The sequence below is a fragment of the Perissodus microlepis genome, chromosome 1 (genome assembly GCF_051167445.1).
Source record: "Perissodus microlepis isolate ML-2025 ecotype Zambia chromosome 1, ASM5116744v1, whole genome shotgun sequence".
NCBI lineage: Eukaryota > Metazoa > Chordata > Actinopteri > Cichliformes > Cichlidae > Perissodus > Perissodus microlepis.
The window spans coordinates 32503212-32518935 of record NC_140461.1 but is presented as its reverse complement, the minus strand read 5'-3'; the positions used below and the strand labels follow the sequence as shown (position 1 = coordinate 32518935).

The following is a 15724-nucleotide window of genomic DNA, read 5'->3' as shown; positions in this document are numbered from 1 at the left end:
TGATTACTTCAACAGTATCTTCACAGGTTTACCTAAAAAATCAATCAGACAACTGCAGCTGATCCAGAACGCTGCTGCTCGTGTTCTCACTAGAACCAAGAAAACAGAGCACATTACCCCAGTTCTAAAGTCATTACACTGGTCAGGTCCTCCAGTTCTAGTTTACTGACTGTCCCTAGAACCAGAACTAAACATGGAGAAGCAGCTTTTAGTTTCTATGCTCCTCACATCTGGAACACACTATCGGGAGAATGCAAAGCTGCAGAGACACTGAAGTCTTTTAAGTTTAAAATTAAAACTTACTTATTTAGACTTGCTTATGAGTAACTGATCTTATTATGGCTTTTTACTTGCTTGTTGATTATTGTTTTATTGTAAATGCTTTCTTGTAAATGTTTTTTTTGTATTTTAACCTTTAAAGTGATTTATGTTCTTTTTTCTGTGTTTTAATTTAAATCATGTAAAGCACCTTGAATTGCCTTGTGCTGAAAGTGTGCTATACAAATAAAATTGCCTTGCCTTCATGATTTAGCTGTGTCTTTGTTTATTAATGAACACATTGTTAATAACTGACCTCCAGAACTTTCTATTTCTGCCTGCATATTTTTGTGATACTCATCCCTGTCAAGTATACTTGGATCCAACGGATTTTAAAAATGGTCCCTGATTGGAGTCAGCGCTAGCCACTTGGATAGAAGTTAATTGTCTTTTAAATTTAAGGTATTTTTCCCTCTAGATGTAACTGATAATGTATTTGTATGAGAACGCAGAATGTTTAGGAGGCAGCGCTAGCATGCTGACATGCAGATGCATATTCATGTTTCTCCCACTGAACAGCAAAGTGTGACTTTCTTGCTTGTTGCTGGCCTCTTGGACTCTGCTCTGATCTACTTTGTGCCTTTGGCAAAGAGTTGAACATAGTACAGTAACGTGCTTATCTGGCTGTGACATGGGTTTTCCATATCTGGCCAGCCAGGAATCTACATGGACATGACTGGCTGTGTCTTTGGTGTGTACAGTCTCTCTGGGCTGCACCTGAACTCCTGTTCCTCACTGACACTTAAAGAGGCCATCTGTAAGATTTAGCCAAGCTGGGGGAGGACCCGCCAGGCTCCTGATTAAAGCGATGAGCTGTAAAATTGAAAGGGAAGGGGGGGTGACAGCTGGCTCCTGCCTGCTACACTGAGCTTCATCTTGTCTGCTGGGAGACGAACCTTCCTGGTCTACCTGCTCCCCCTGTCACTGTAAATGGGTTTGTTTATGTCTACAATGTCAAGACTGCTATATGGTAGACTGCTAGAATTCCTCGCTTCAGTTCTGCTCCTTGCATACTATTGATCCATCATAATTAGTCGACTGTCGAGTCGTTATAACACTGACAGCTTTTATTGTTTGGATACTCTTTGTAATTGTGGTTTTCACTGTCATTTTAAGTGAGAGACGTTTGCTAAAATCTTTGGACTGTGTGTGTGGGAAGGGTACGTCAAACCTTTAAATGTGAAAGTTAGCATTTTGTGGTTCAGTCTTTACACAGGCATCTCTACATGTAAGCAGCTGGGATTTAAAGCAAATTATAAAATTGTTATAATTCAATGTTTAACATGCATTTAAATGTTGAATATTTGCAAACGTACACTATATTTAATTCATTTAAATTTTAAAAGCATTGTATTGCAGAAATGCTGAATGCAAATTATACCTTTTCAGCCTTTAAAGCGTCAGTGTGTCATAAAAATCTATTGAAACTGTAAACCAGGATTTGAAAGCAAATGTGGTGATGGCAGTATTTAACTGCTGTCAACTGTGTGCTCAGTGGAAATGCATGAGTGAAGACTTGGTATGATAATGTGATGACTGAGATGGCAATTTGCAAAGCAGGCCTACTCATATGAGCAAAGCGTCACAAAGCTAATAGAAGTCAGAATATCTTTTCTTCCTGAATGACAAAATCTTCTCTACTGCTATCAGTCAACATTTGCATTAAATCATTAAACTTGTTTTGTAATGTAGCTGGCCTTTTCCCTTAAAAATAAATTCAGTCTACAAAAAACACAAAACAAAAAAGATGTTGAATGGTTGTCACACTTGAATCCCCTCATTTAATTTGAGAAAATTTCAAGAATCAAACTGATCTTTAGCTACAAACTAGCTAAGGTGAAAAAATGCTAAATGCTTAATAATTAATAGTGTTTATATTCAGAGCAGTTTTCCTGCTACACTGGAAGGAGCACGCTAAGTATACTGTCTCATAAATTATTTTATTAACATATTTTTAAAGTGCATAGAAATTTTATGTTGTGAAAAATCTTTTTAAATTTGAGAAAAACACAGCTTAGGTTATGTTTTTGTGAAAAGTAACTTGTGTTTAAAAAGTCTGTGAAGATCTTTCTTGACATGTCAAAATACAGTAATATTTGATTACGTAGCGTCCTAACTTTTAGGGAAAGGTTTAGCTAAAAAGCTAAAGAGAAGAAAGAGACCAGGCCTCCAACCTGACAGAAGAAAGTCGAAAGACTGTCAGGTAAGAAAGTAAGTAATGAAGACTGGAGATTAAGAGAACAAGCTAAAAGAGTTGAAGCAAAATGTCATAACAACTTACATTTCATGATTTCATCATTATTGTAGCTGTAGCTACCGAATATGTGTTCCATGCCTGCTATATTAATGCTAAAACTGTGCCTGCTGCTTAACATGCAAGCTGAAGCATGTCCACTGTTACTGCTTTGGAGAAAGTGTTCATCACTGAAGATAAACTACTGTTAACTCTCATTCTCATTTGCAGTCAAACTCATTTGCACAAGAAAAAGTTCAATTCAATTCAATTCAATTCAATTTTATTTATATAGCGCCAAATCACAACAAAAGTTGCCTCAAGGCGCTTCATAGATACAGAGAAAAACCCAACAATCATATGACCCCCTATGAGCAAGCACTTTGGCGACAGTGGGAAGGAAAAACTCCCTTTTAACAGGAAGAAACCTCCGGCAGAACCAGGCTCAGGGAGGGGCGGCCATCTGCTGCGACCGGTTGGGGTGAGAGAAGGAAGACAGGATAAAGACATGCTGTGGGAGAGAGACAGAGGTTAATAACAGATATGATTCAATGCAGAGAGGTCTATTAATACATAGTGAGTGAGAAAGGTGACTGGAAAGGAAAAACTCAATGCATCATGGGAATCCCCCGGCAGCCTACGTCTATTGCATCATAACTAAGGGAGGATTCAGGGTCACCTGGTCCAGCCCTAACTATATGCTTTAGCAAAAAGGAAAGTTTTAAGCCTAATCTTAAAAGTAGAGATAGTTTCTGTCTCCCGAATCCAAACTGGAAGCTGGTTCCACAGAAGAGGGGCCTGAAAACTGAAGGCTCTGCCTCCCATTCTACTTTTAAATACTCTAGGAACAACAAGTAGGCCTGCAGAGCGAGAGCGAAGTGCTCTAATAGGGTGATATGGTACTACAAGGTCATTAAGATAAGATGGGGCCTGATTATTTAAGACCTTGTATGTGAGGAGCAGGATTTTGAATTCAATTCTGGATTTAACAGGAAGCCAATGAAGGGAAGCCAAAACAGGAGAAATATGCTCTCTCCTTCTAGTCCCTGTCAGTACTCTTGCTGCAGCATTTTGGATTAGCTGAAGGCTTTTCAGTGAGTTTTTTGGACATCCTAATAATAATGAATTACAGTAGTCCAGCCTGGAAGTAATAAATGCATGAACTAGTTTTTCAGCGTCACTCTGAGACAGGATATTTCTAATTTTAGAGATGTTGCGCAAATGGAAGAAAGCAGTCTTACATATTTGTTTAATATGTGCGTTGAAGGACATGTCCTGGTCAAAAATGACTCCAAGGTTCCTCACAGCGTTACTGTTGGCCAAGGTAATGCCATCCAGAGTATGAATCTGGTTAGATACGTAGCGTAAGCTTCTATTGCATAGAAAAAGTGTCTGCTTTGGTTTGTTTGCTGTTTGTATTGAGTGGCGCTCATTACGACAATTTGCTGGTATTGATCATAGCTGTGAGGAGCGCGAACGTGACTTACTACAGCTGCTTTCTGTATGAGTTAGGATTTTACTTGTCTGTCAAGTGAAGGAAAGAAAAACATGAAATCTAACGGTATCTTCACATCTTAAAAACAGTGCTGTATCTCCATAGATTTGAAGTGGTGATCTAATGACTGAATCTGTTCAGGGAGCCTGCATATCGAACCGGAGGGGTGCGGGTAGCTCTCTCTTAACAGGGCTGTGATGGTGAGGAGGCTAAGTGCGAGGTCAGGGAGGCCACTGTCACCCTGGGGAGGTTTAAAAGCCATGTGCTGAGACAACCATGTGCTCCTCCCCACTGGACTGTCTGTCAGCTGACTACAACTGGGAATGTGGAACCATGGCAATCTCTCATTCAGATTTATCACTGTGATTATCTTCTTTTTGGGTTTCTTACCTGTATTCAGATATACTGAGCAAAATATTACAGCCTGCCCTGCCTAATGTGGTGTTGATCCTCGGAATTATGCCCGTAAAAAGCATCAAAACACAGATATCTGATGCCAAAGTAAAGTAAAGCTGCTTTCGGCTGCTCCTTCATTCACAATGAGTCGTGACATCACCATTCCACTACGCTCTGAAGCCGCACCAAAGACCAGTCAGGGAGTCCTTTAAGAAGTCCTTTAAGTTGTGGGTAATATATGGGCTTGTTTTAGCTTGAGAGGTCAGTGAAGCTGGCCACTAAGGGATTTAGCTATTGTTTTGACTTGCAATGTTGGCCTGGAAATGATGAAAGGATACATTTTTTACTAACAGAATATTGAACGTGGGAACATTGGAGCAGAGGAATATAATATGTGATACTTAATTCACAATTTTAATGCTCCGTTTTTAAACAACATAGCTTAACTATTTGACCACCAAAATAGATTTACATAGCTAGTAATTAACTTTAAGGAAGTGCATCCTAATGCCACACCAGAAGAGTTTCAAAGCTGACTTTTAAGGGAGATAACAATGAAAAGCATGTGACTGAAATGTGAACATATCAGCAGGCACATTGAGAATATGCCTAGTATTAGTTCAGGGAGACCAGAAATTTAAGAAATTCTCAGAACCAACCCTTCTACACATCCAGATAGCAAATAGGACTAGGTGTTGAAGCTGTTGTAGTGTGCCTCAGATATTGTATTTCTACAAGCTGCTTTGCAACCCACCCCTTCTTGCTGTTGTTACTGTGTTGCTGCTGCTTCATGTTTTGTTCTAAAAAGAAAGGGGGTCTGTCATTTATCTTTGGTGGCACAAAGCTGTGCCACTAAAGGTGAATGACTGCAGACAGAATATGAATCTTCTTTTGACTATAGTGAACCTCATTAGACATGTACATTTAGGTTTATTTCTATAAACAACAAATACAAAACTACAAGCAAGGACAAAGCCAGATGCTGCACACTAAGATGTGAACACACAACAGCTTTCTTAAAATTGGACTCTGTTTGCTTTTCCAGGTGGAATACAGTGTCTAAAGTGTGAAGACCAGTGTGCCTGACTCTGCCGAATAAAAATGATTTGGATCCTGGCAGTGTCCCATTTTGATGTTTTTGATTTTTATTACAGGTTCAGACTTGCTAATTCTACAATAAGCTATAGCTGCTAGTAGCTTAGTGTCTCTAAACCCAGTGTTGTTTAGAGTTCCAATAATTTTACATACAATAAAATGTACTGCTGCTTCAAACAGTATAAAGCTGCAAATAACTCAGTGTTTGAAATCTACCAACATGGTGTTAATGATAAAACAGAGAGTTCAGTCCTTTTTGCAAATGCAGTATTTAAAATGTTGGTAGGTCAGTGACTATATCCCCACACTAACAGTGCTAATATGTGAAATCCTTGATGTACGATAGCAATAAGAGTCTATTGAAGAGTTTAAGGCGTGCTGACATGTTCTTGACTTTTTTGTAACTGGTCATGTTTTTTCACTTAGGTTTTCTCCCCTTCGGTACAGCTGTTATTTAGGGATAAAATAGACTATTACTATGAGACCGAGATTAGAAATTAGTATAGTTATATTTATTCAAACTATGAACTTGTAGGGAAGAGAGCTACCCGAATGCAAGTGGATATGCCAAGGGAAAATCTTGATTTTTGCTGGTTCTCCTTTATCGTTCTGTCTTTAAGGGAACATAAGGTTCTTTTATATCACAGACGCACACACACATCTATGCAAACTTTGCTGTCTAAGCATGCGTATGAAGCTGTGGGTGAAGCCTGCTGGCATCAACAGATTTTTTTTTTTTTTTTGCCAGACAGAACTGCCAAAGAAGTTTCAGAGATATTTCAAAGTGTAAAGGTGTTACTTTGTGTTTCGCCATGTGTGATTAGCTCACTTAATATGTTGCTTGCGCTTTTGCCAAGTGTGCACGGAGGAGGCAGACGGCACATCGCATGTGAAAAGAGTTGACACAAGCTCATGATTTCTTTCCATTTCATTTTATTCCTTCAGATGTTGGGAGAGCAGTTCACGCCCCAGCACACATCACAGAAAAAGTGGTACAGCTGTTCAGGAGTAAAAGTGAGTTTACCTTCTTGGCCTCCATCCAGCAGAAGTCCTCCACGTCAGGAGTCATATTCTCCATCCACGAGTCAGAACACAGGTAATCCAGCTGTAATCCTCTTCATTTTGGCCCATGGCTGCTTTTCTGTATAACTTTTCTTCCATGGAATACAGAGCGTGCTCGTTTTAAATTAAACCTAGACTGGATTTATCATCTTACTCTTAGCTGTTTGCAGAAGGCTGTTGATGAGTAAATTAAAGAGCAGTGTACTATTACAGCATTACCAGTGTAAGCCAGAGCATGATGGGAGGCCAGTCACTGGAATAATAGAGCCCTTCAACCAGTACACTATGGGCAGAAAGATAACGTTCCGTGTTCAGTGTTCATAAGATCACTGTGAGGTATAAAGAAATAGAAAAATGCAAAAAAAATCCCCAAACCCCTTCTTTCACACAATGCTGTATAAACAACCATATACAAACGTGGAACATATGGCCTTGTAATTGAGCTGCTGTGAACTACCAGTATGGGAAAAAGCTGATTGTTTTTCTTGACAAAATGTGGGAATATTTCTAATGGCTTCTTAGTTGTTAATGAATTCCTGGCAGTGGATTGTAAGGTTTGTCCCTGAAGGCGATGTAAGATATCAGTGAGTGGCAGCAGTGAGATCACCCTGTGGCCCCCAGAGAAGCGATGAGTTGTTTGTAAAGGGCAGGCGACAATGATTTTCCTCCTGTGCTCTAAAGGTAAAAGCCTTAAAGTTCTGTAAAACATGTCGTCCAAGTGAGCATGCGAGGTAGAGATTATAATTTCTTGCTGAGGATCAATACGAGGGCAAAATTGCACACAATGGGAGAGTGAAGTTGAGCTGGTCCTCTAAAGCAAGGGAAACAAGACATACAGTTGCTGAAAAGTTTTAATAGATGTACAGCGCTATGCAAAGGTCTTGAGCCGTGTCCCGTTTCTTTATATTTTGCTAGGAAAATTGACTGGTACTTATATAGTGGCTTTCTTTTTAGTTTTAAGCTCTAGTGAAAGTCTCATTTACCCAGTTCTAATCTTTTCAAAAAAGCAGTGTATGTGTGATCCTCAAGATATTTGTTAAAAAAAACATAGGATCAGTATCTTGCCTAGGGAAATTATGACATGAGCTGGGGATTCATCCTGCAACTGGTAGACGACCCACTCTTCCAGATGATCCACAGCTGTCCCACATTGATGTAGTGATTTTTGTAAAAATATGCATAAACATACATGAAAATACAGTATACAGGGGAAAACAGAAGTTGTACGTAGTACTGTATATGATCCACACTTGAAGAGAAATGCGCTGCCCCTTACTGTGCTTTAAAGGTGATCCTTAGAGTTCCTTTTTAGTCCCTCTTCTTCTCTCTCTTTCTCACTTTTTTTCTCACATTACCTTCAGGCATAATTGCTGCACAGCAGGTTGGCCGAACAACAGCAAGCAAAGCTAAATGGGGCCAGATGACTGTACTGCCCTCCTCCTTCAGGCACAATGACATGCTCTGTGCAACATATGTAGCCCTGAGGAGTGCTGGGACTAAGCAAATGTTGCATTAAAAGCCCTCAGCCACACTCAAACACACCCAGTTAGATATACTAATTGCTAAGCCACTTATAGTGTATATTGCACTAAAAATGTTCAGGATAGGGCTGTCCCACCAAGAACTAATGTTGTAACTGCATTTACACATATGTGTTGTTTTACCAGATTTAGAACAGTCTTCCAACCCAAACACTAAAGTACATAATTTATTATCGGCATCAAAAGTTGCCAGTTGGTCTGTATTCCCAAACCTCTATTTCAACACTAGCTTTCACTGTTTCTTCCACATCCATTTCAACTTATTCATGACTTTTTTACTATTCCATGTCTTCTAGTGCTGTGTTTAAGGTTTAGTTGGATTTAGTCAAAACCTGACTTTAAGTCAGATGTGTTTCATTGTGCGTCAACTCTATGTCTTTGTCGGGTTTTGAATTGTCTGTTCACAGTGAGATCCATGAACACACTTTATTACGTAGTAATGAAGATACTGCTTCTGGACAGAAACAGATCAGGCAGGCATTATACAGATTTCTTAAAAATTTCAGTTCAGTTCAATTCAGTTTTATTTAGTGCCAAGTCATAACAGTAGTTGCTTAAAGTGTGTTATATTGAATAGCACCTTAGGTACAGTACCTGCAGTGTTAGAAAGAGCTCCAGCAGAACCAGGAAGGGGGCAGCTATCTGCCGGGTGGGAGTTAAGGGGAAAACAGATGAGAGAAGAGACCATAGGGAGACAGGACAAAACACGAACTATGGGAGAAATTTAATGCCATACAGTAGTAGTGTATAAACATGCGGGGAGTGAAAGGATGGGAGTGGAACAGAAGTGCTCAATGCATCATGGGAAGGCCCCCAGCAGCCTAAGCATATAACAGTAAAACTAAGAGATGCTTAGGGGTCCCTTGATCCAGCCCTAACTATAAGCTTGATCAAAAAAAGAAGGTTTTGAGCCTAATATTAAAAGTAGAGAGGGTGTATTTTTCCTGAATCCAAACTGGGAGCTGGTTCCACAGAAGAGGTGCCTCCCATTCTACTTTTAAATACCCTAGGAACCACAAGTAAGCCTGCAGTCTGAGAACAAATAGCTCTACTAGGATGATATGATACTATCGTGTCTATAAAATAAGATGGGTCCTGATTATTTAAGACCTTGTATGTTAGAAAAAGGATTTTTATGGAAGCCCGTTTCCGCCACTAAATAAAAACAAAACAGCTAGTATCCATAACTCGAAATTTCGAGTTATTTTCTCGAAATTTTGACTTACTTTTCTCGAAATTTCGAGTTAATAAGTCAAAATTTCGAGAAATATATAATTCAAAATTTCGAGTTACTTTTCTCAAAATTTCGAGTTAGCTCTGCCAATCAAAAATATACGTGAATGAGGTCGCTTTCTTGTTACCCGGAAGCATATGGCGCAGAGGACCGCGCACTCAAAAAAGGATCCCAACAAATTGGCGCTTTCGCGAGTACGTTTGCTGATAGTAACACCATGTGATTCAGCTAATAACACAGGGATTTCATCATTTGTGAAGCCAGGCTGAAAACACTCAGCAATCTGTGCATTCACGACTGGATGTAATACCGGTAGCTTAGCTGTAGCATTTGTAGCTGAGGGCTTCAGCTTCCGGGTAACAAGGAAATGACGTCATTCACGTAGATTACTGATTGGCAGCGCTAACTCGAAATTTCGAGTTGCTTTTCTCAAAATTTTGAGTTAATAAATCGAAATTTCGAGAAAGTAACTCGAAATTTTGAGAAAATAACTCGGAATTTTGAGAAAATAACTCGGAATTTCGAGAAAATAACTCGAAATTTTGAGTTATGGATCCTTTTTTTTTTTTTTAGTGGCGGAAACGGGCTTCCATAGATTTTACATTTGATTCTGGATAGAATAGGGAACCAATGAAGAGAGAGGCCAATATGGGAGAGTTAAGCTCTGTTTCTAGTCCCTGTCAGAACTCTGAATGCAGCATATTAGGTCAACTGAAGGCTTTTTAGAATACCTTACTGTGATTGTAGTATATGTCTGCTTCCTAACTCCTCCTTAATCAATCTGGATGAGACTTTGATAATCCTGGTACCAATCCTGGTACCAGGATTATCAAAGTCTTTGGGGTCACTGGAATGTGTTCAGTGTTCATCAAACAGTGCCAATAGTTCCTGCATTACATTACTTAAAAAAATAATTTATTATTCATTTGTTTGATGGTTATCAACAGCCTTTTTGCAATCTGACTATACACGGTGATACAATGAAGATAAAATAACATGGAGTGACTTTTCAGCACGCTAGAGAGATTTTGTAATTTTGGCAATTTTGCACAGATGAAAGAAAGCAGTCCTACATATTTGTTTCATTTGCATGTTGAAGGGCATATCCTGGTCAAAAATGACTCCAAGGAAGACGAGGTAATGCCATTCAGAGAAAGTGCCTGGTTAAACACCGTGTTTCTGAGGTTTTTAGGGACTTAAATTACAATAACTCCAGTTTTGTTCAAATTTAAAAGAAGAAAATTTAAGGCCATCCAGGGCTTTATGCCTTTAAAGCATGTCTATGTAGCTAGATAGTATTACCATACAGCTAACATTAGCAAGACTTTCATTCCTGTAATTTTGGATGAAACTCATTATGTAACATTCAGACATAGTATAATTATAAATGTTTCTTCACCACTACCACCAAACCGTTTAACTGACTTTCAGTCATTTTTCTTCATACATTGTGCATTGTGAGGCATTGCAAGAGAGAGATTTAGATGCAAATCTAGCCCAGCTAAGCCACAGCAGGATGAAGTTATTTTGAGACGAGTTGTTTTCGGAGAGAGACCGCCACACTGTGAGCGTAATTAAATTTGGTGAGATGGGCGCAGCCTTGACTGGCTTGGTGCAGACCTGTGCTCCATTGTGACTGAGGATTTGTTCTGAACCTCTGAATCCTCTCTGAAGGCCCTATTAGCCCTCCGCCGATGGCCATTCTTTCCCATTATAACACAAGTCTCCCATTCAGCCACCTAACACACAGCCACTGTAGCTCTACGGCTCAGCCAAATCCAATCAGACATTCCTTCTCTATCGCTCTGTCTTTCCTTTCCTTCTTCATCTTTCTCCCTGCACAATCAAACGGTCCTGTCTTTCCTCCCTCCCACTGACTCTGCTAACTCTGCTTTCCTGATATGATAATATCCTTTCTCTCGCCCCTCCTCTCCTCCTCTGCTGTCCTCATCCTCAAAGTGAAAACGTCTTCTGAATGCAAGTATTTCTCGGTGGCCTGTGTTGAAGCAGAAAAAGTTTTTTTTTTCTTCTTGCACCCAGCACTGGGGAATGGGGAGAAAGGTTTATTGCTGCTCCACTAGACTGAATAGAACAAAAGAATCCCATTTTTGCCTAGACAGCAGTTTTCTGGGTACCAGTAACGCTCTTATTGTCAGCAAGTGGCAATAGCTCTGTGATGAAGTAACTCAAAGCCTGGTCTCTCCACTGCTCTTCCCACCTGTGCACTCAAAGATGCTCAGCCATTCTCCTCCAGCTGCTCTGTTCATCTGCCTGCCCTTTTGTCACTCTACAGGTCTGCCTCTCCCTCAGCGCCTCACTTCATAAGCACTCACAGGTTCTTCTCTTTTAAGAAACATGCTGGGGAAGAAGAGGGACTTGTTAAGCTTGGCTTCCTGGTAAAAGTTTGTGAATGTTGGTGAGTGCAGGGATGCTGGATGCAGAAAATGCCTGGCCCACTGCTGAATTCTGTTTATATCAGCAGTTACTTGAACACGGGAGCGATAAATTGGCTCTCCACGATTTTTAGATGCTGACGTCTGTCAAACGTTTTAACAGAAGTCAGCATATTTATGGATATTTTAAAATTCCTTGCTTACAAAGTTCCTTTGCACAAGTGTAAAGGTGAACATTTCAGTCTCCCGTGCCTTAGTAAAAGTACAGGTCATGTGTAGAATAGAAAAACCCTGCCTAAACCCAAAGGCAATGGAAGATTTATTTTATAAGACAGTTGTACCAATACCCACATTGACTGTTATCCACCTCATGACTTCAATCTCTATTATTGGAAGAAAAATGTTAATGTTGTTCATTTTGTTTTCGTACGTTGTGTTAAAATAAATTTTAGCTTAAGAAAATTAATTCATAGCATCTGATTCTCTATAACTTATACACATTTGAAAAGCAGGTCTAATGGCATATTGACAAAACAAAATGATTAATCATCATTACTTGGTAAAACTGCCACTGACAATTTGGTTTTGTCTTTCCCTGCCAGATGATCCTAAAATGATCCTAAAACTAAGTGTTGCCATAGAAAATTCCTGCGTCCACCTCCAGCCTGTTTAGTTCATGCTATAGGTTGATCCACAGAAGCTTGTTTTGCCATGAAATGGGATTTGCGTTTGAATGTTGAAGAAGAATAACCTGCTGGCTGCGATCCTGAACTCCTGATCTCCCCAGTGGAGCAGCGCTGAGGATGAGCCATGGCCTCTCACCTCCGACAGATACCAGTTTCCTCAATGAACTCCCTAGATTATTCTAGAAAGTGCACTCCCTTGCAGGGTTTGCTTTAAAGGTGTGCAATACAGTACAAATGCTGTATTTGGCTTTGTCTGGACTTAATAGATACTTTCCCAGAATTACAGTTTGTTCTACAGTTACTGTTTCCATTTTACACATGTATTCAACCCATCTTGATATCAAATGTGGAACAGTGTGCTTATTATGTGAACAGTACTGGAACCTACTGGAATACTATTTTTACACCTTAAAGTGCATCAGAAGGGCCTACAAAGTTCCTGTCGCAAACATTTTCAAAGTGGCAGTTATTTGGCGTTCTGTACATGTTCAATCCATAGTTTTTGCCTGACGTCAGTGCTACTGGGACACGCCTACCTGGTGGGCAAAAACAGTACTGCGGTCCTTTGCCCTCCAGCCTTCTTTTGAATTTTCCTTTGTGTAAAATGTGACACCAACATGTGAGCACACCTGTCTTAACACTGCCTTACATCTCAAATTCCACCAATGCATTCTTCTCCACTGCAATACAGGCTGTCAGCAGTGACTCATTTAAACTGTAGGAATGATTTACCTGACATCAGAAAAATACTCGGTCAACTTTACTGTTATGCCATGACATTAATGTAAAAAAAATAATATTACCAAAGAAAGAAAAAAAATAAAAATAAAAATAAAAAATAATACTACCAGAACTTTTCTGGCTGTAAACTGTAAAGGTCAGAGAGAGTCACCAAAATGCCAGATTTACGTGGGATAGTTTGTTTAGGCTAGCTATGTAGAAGTTACTTTTGCTTTAATGATGAGTAAATTCTTCTAGAGCTACATCAAAAATACATGGAGCTCTCTGTACTTTGAAAGCTTTCATCCTGGCAGCATTGTAAGCTGAGTGATTCTCCACAGCAGCAGTCTCCAACCTTTTTTGCGCCATGGACCGGTTTATGTCTGACAATATTTTCACGGACCAGCCTTTAAGGTGTTGTGGATAAATACAACAAAATAAAACCAGTACCGGTACCAAAAAAAAGATAATACACGAGAAAAGACCCAGGGAAACCGAGTTAACATTAAAAACGAAAAAAAAAAAAATTACGATAAAAACCCTGAAAACCACAAATTTCACACCCGAGCCTCAACACTCGTGGTTTGGTACCAAACGACTCACGGACTGGTACCGGCCGTGGCCCGGGGGTTGGAGACCGCTGCTCTACAAGACACGTTGATGCCACTGAACTGGAGGCTTTTGTTATTTGCCCTGTTGAAAGCCATTTTAAATATATAATTAAAATATAAATATTTGTTTGTGTGTGCATGCCATTAAGTTTGTAAACATGATAGTTTGAAAAGTTTTTCTCATAAATTTTGTAGTGGGATCATGGTATCATGGCTTACATCCACCAAGGTCTTCAAGGTCATTTTATTTGTTGAAAATTGACAATAAGCCTAATAACTTAAAAACTATGATTCTCATAAGTGTGGTTGTTTTTTGTCAACATGTAGAAAGATACTTAATGACACATTTGATCTCTGTACTCTCCTTTAAGGCCAGCAGATTAAGCTGTAGGTCAAAGTGATAATAATGCTGTATGAAACTATTTAAACTATGTTTGTTATTGACATTGTAGGTCTTGAAAGCATATTAGGAATGATATGCGGGGATTCTAAATATCACACTACATGTTACACTTGACTTCTGACCTCACTTTGCATTTCACATCTGCCAACAGGGAAAAAAAATAAATAAATAAAGACTAAGTACTTAAAGTACATTTAAAAAGAGCCAAAAAGTGTTAAAAGTGATTATTATCACTTTAACCTTCAGATGAATCTATTGACCTTAAATAAAGCCAGAGGTCAAATGGTATTTTAATTATTTAATATGTATTTTTAATATAGAGCACACTTGTAATAATCATAGTTTCAAAGTTCTAAAGCTTTTTGTCCATTTTTGACCAACAAATCATTAAGTTGACCTTGAAGACCTTCGTGGACGTAAGACAAATTTGAATGGATTGTTAACATGACCCACTCTGAACCCCTACAAAGTTTCATCAGAATTAATAAAAAATCATTTCGGGCTATTATGTTTACAGACAGAATGATGACACGCACGCACACACATGAAGTGTTGTTTCTGATAGTGGCAGGACTGCACACTCATACAGCAGTGACTGAGGTTTACCAGAAAATAATGCTCAACTTGGATGATGTGGTTTTCAGGCAGAGCATTAAGGCATCAAAACTAAGTCATACATCAAAGCTCCTATATTCTCAAGATAGTTTTGACATCAACATTTGGTTTTCTCAGCTGCTGCTCTCATTTCTGTGATGCCGCCTTTGAAAACTAAACATGTCATTGGGCAGTGCCGCTCCCTGTCTGGCTAAGAAGCCTGCAGGGAAGCAGCCTCGATAGCGTGAGTCCCTCAGGAAAACAAATTACTCACATAGCACAGCGGTGGCTCTGCCTGCTTTCTAGCAGCAAAAGACATTCTTATTGGGAGTCTCTCTCAAACTTCCCAGAAACATCTGTGGTTGCTATTAGTTTGAAGTTTGAAGCATGTGTGGCAAACGAAGATTGGAATCGATAAAATATTGCCATGCAAAATATCTTGATACTTTGTTGTATTGATTTCTCCAACACTACTAGAAAACTGGGGGGTGGAGGTGGGAGGAATCAATATAGCATAGTACCACCAGGGGCCATGAAAGGGAAAGAGGCACATCGTGGGCTACGATATTTGCTGAGTGAAAGAAATCTGGTGCCCAAAGTAAAACAAAATATTAATAATAAATTCAGGGAAAGCCATTCATGAGGCATATTTAAATTTTTGGCAGACGCTCCCCTCTGTTTATGTTTTATTCACTCCACTACATCCTGTACTCAAACGATTCATTGACTGTTTAGACCTGACATCGTCGTCACCCTCATTATAACAAACCTGAGGTGGCCTGCCTCACACAGCGCTTGGCTGGTATTAATGTCATGCTGAACACACTCCAAACTGTGAAAATGAGAATTGATTTCTTCTTTCACATCACATCCCATTGATCTATATACCTCAAGCTGTGCACCTTTCCACTACCACCCTCTGACCTGATGGCAACATTTGCTA

At 39.4% G+C, this 15724-nt stretch overlaps 1 protein-coding gene across 1 annotated transcript in view; it reads left to right on the top strand.

Moving 5' to 3' along the window:
• LOC146394112 (protein kinase C-binding protein NELL1-like) overlaps positions 1 to 15724 on the top strand; it is a 292613-nt gene that overhangs the window by 41857 nt on the left and 235032 nt on the right. The window contains exon 3 of the mRNA XM_084952387.1: positions 6483 to 6633. Coding sequence (XP_084808513.1) covers positions 6483 to 6633 — 151 coding nt within the window. The remainder of the gene's footprint in view (positions 1 to 6482; positions 6634 to 15724) is intronic.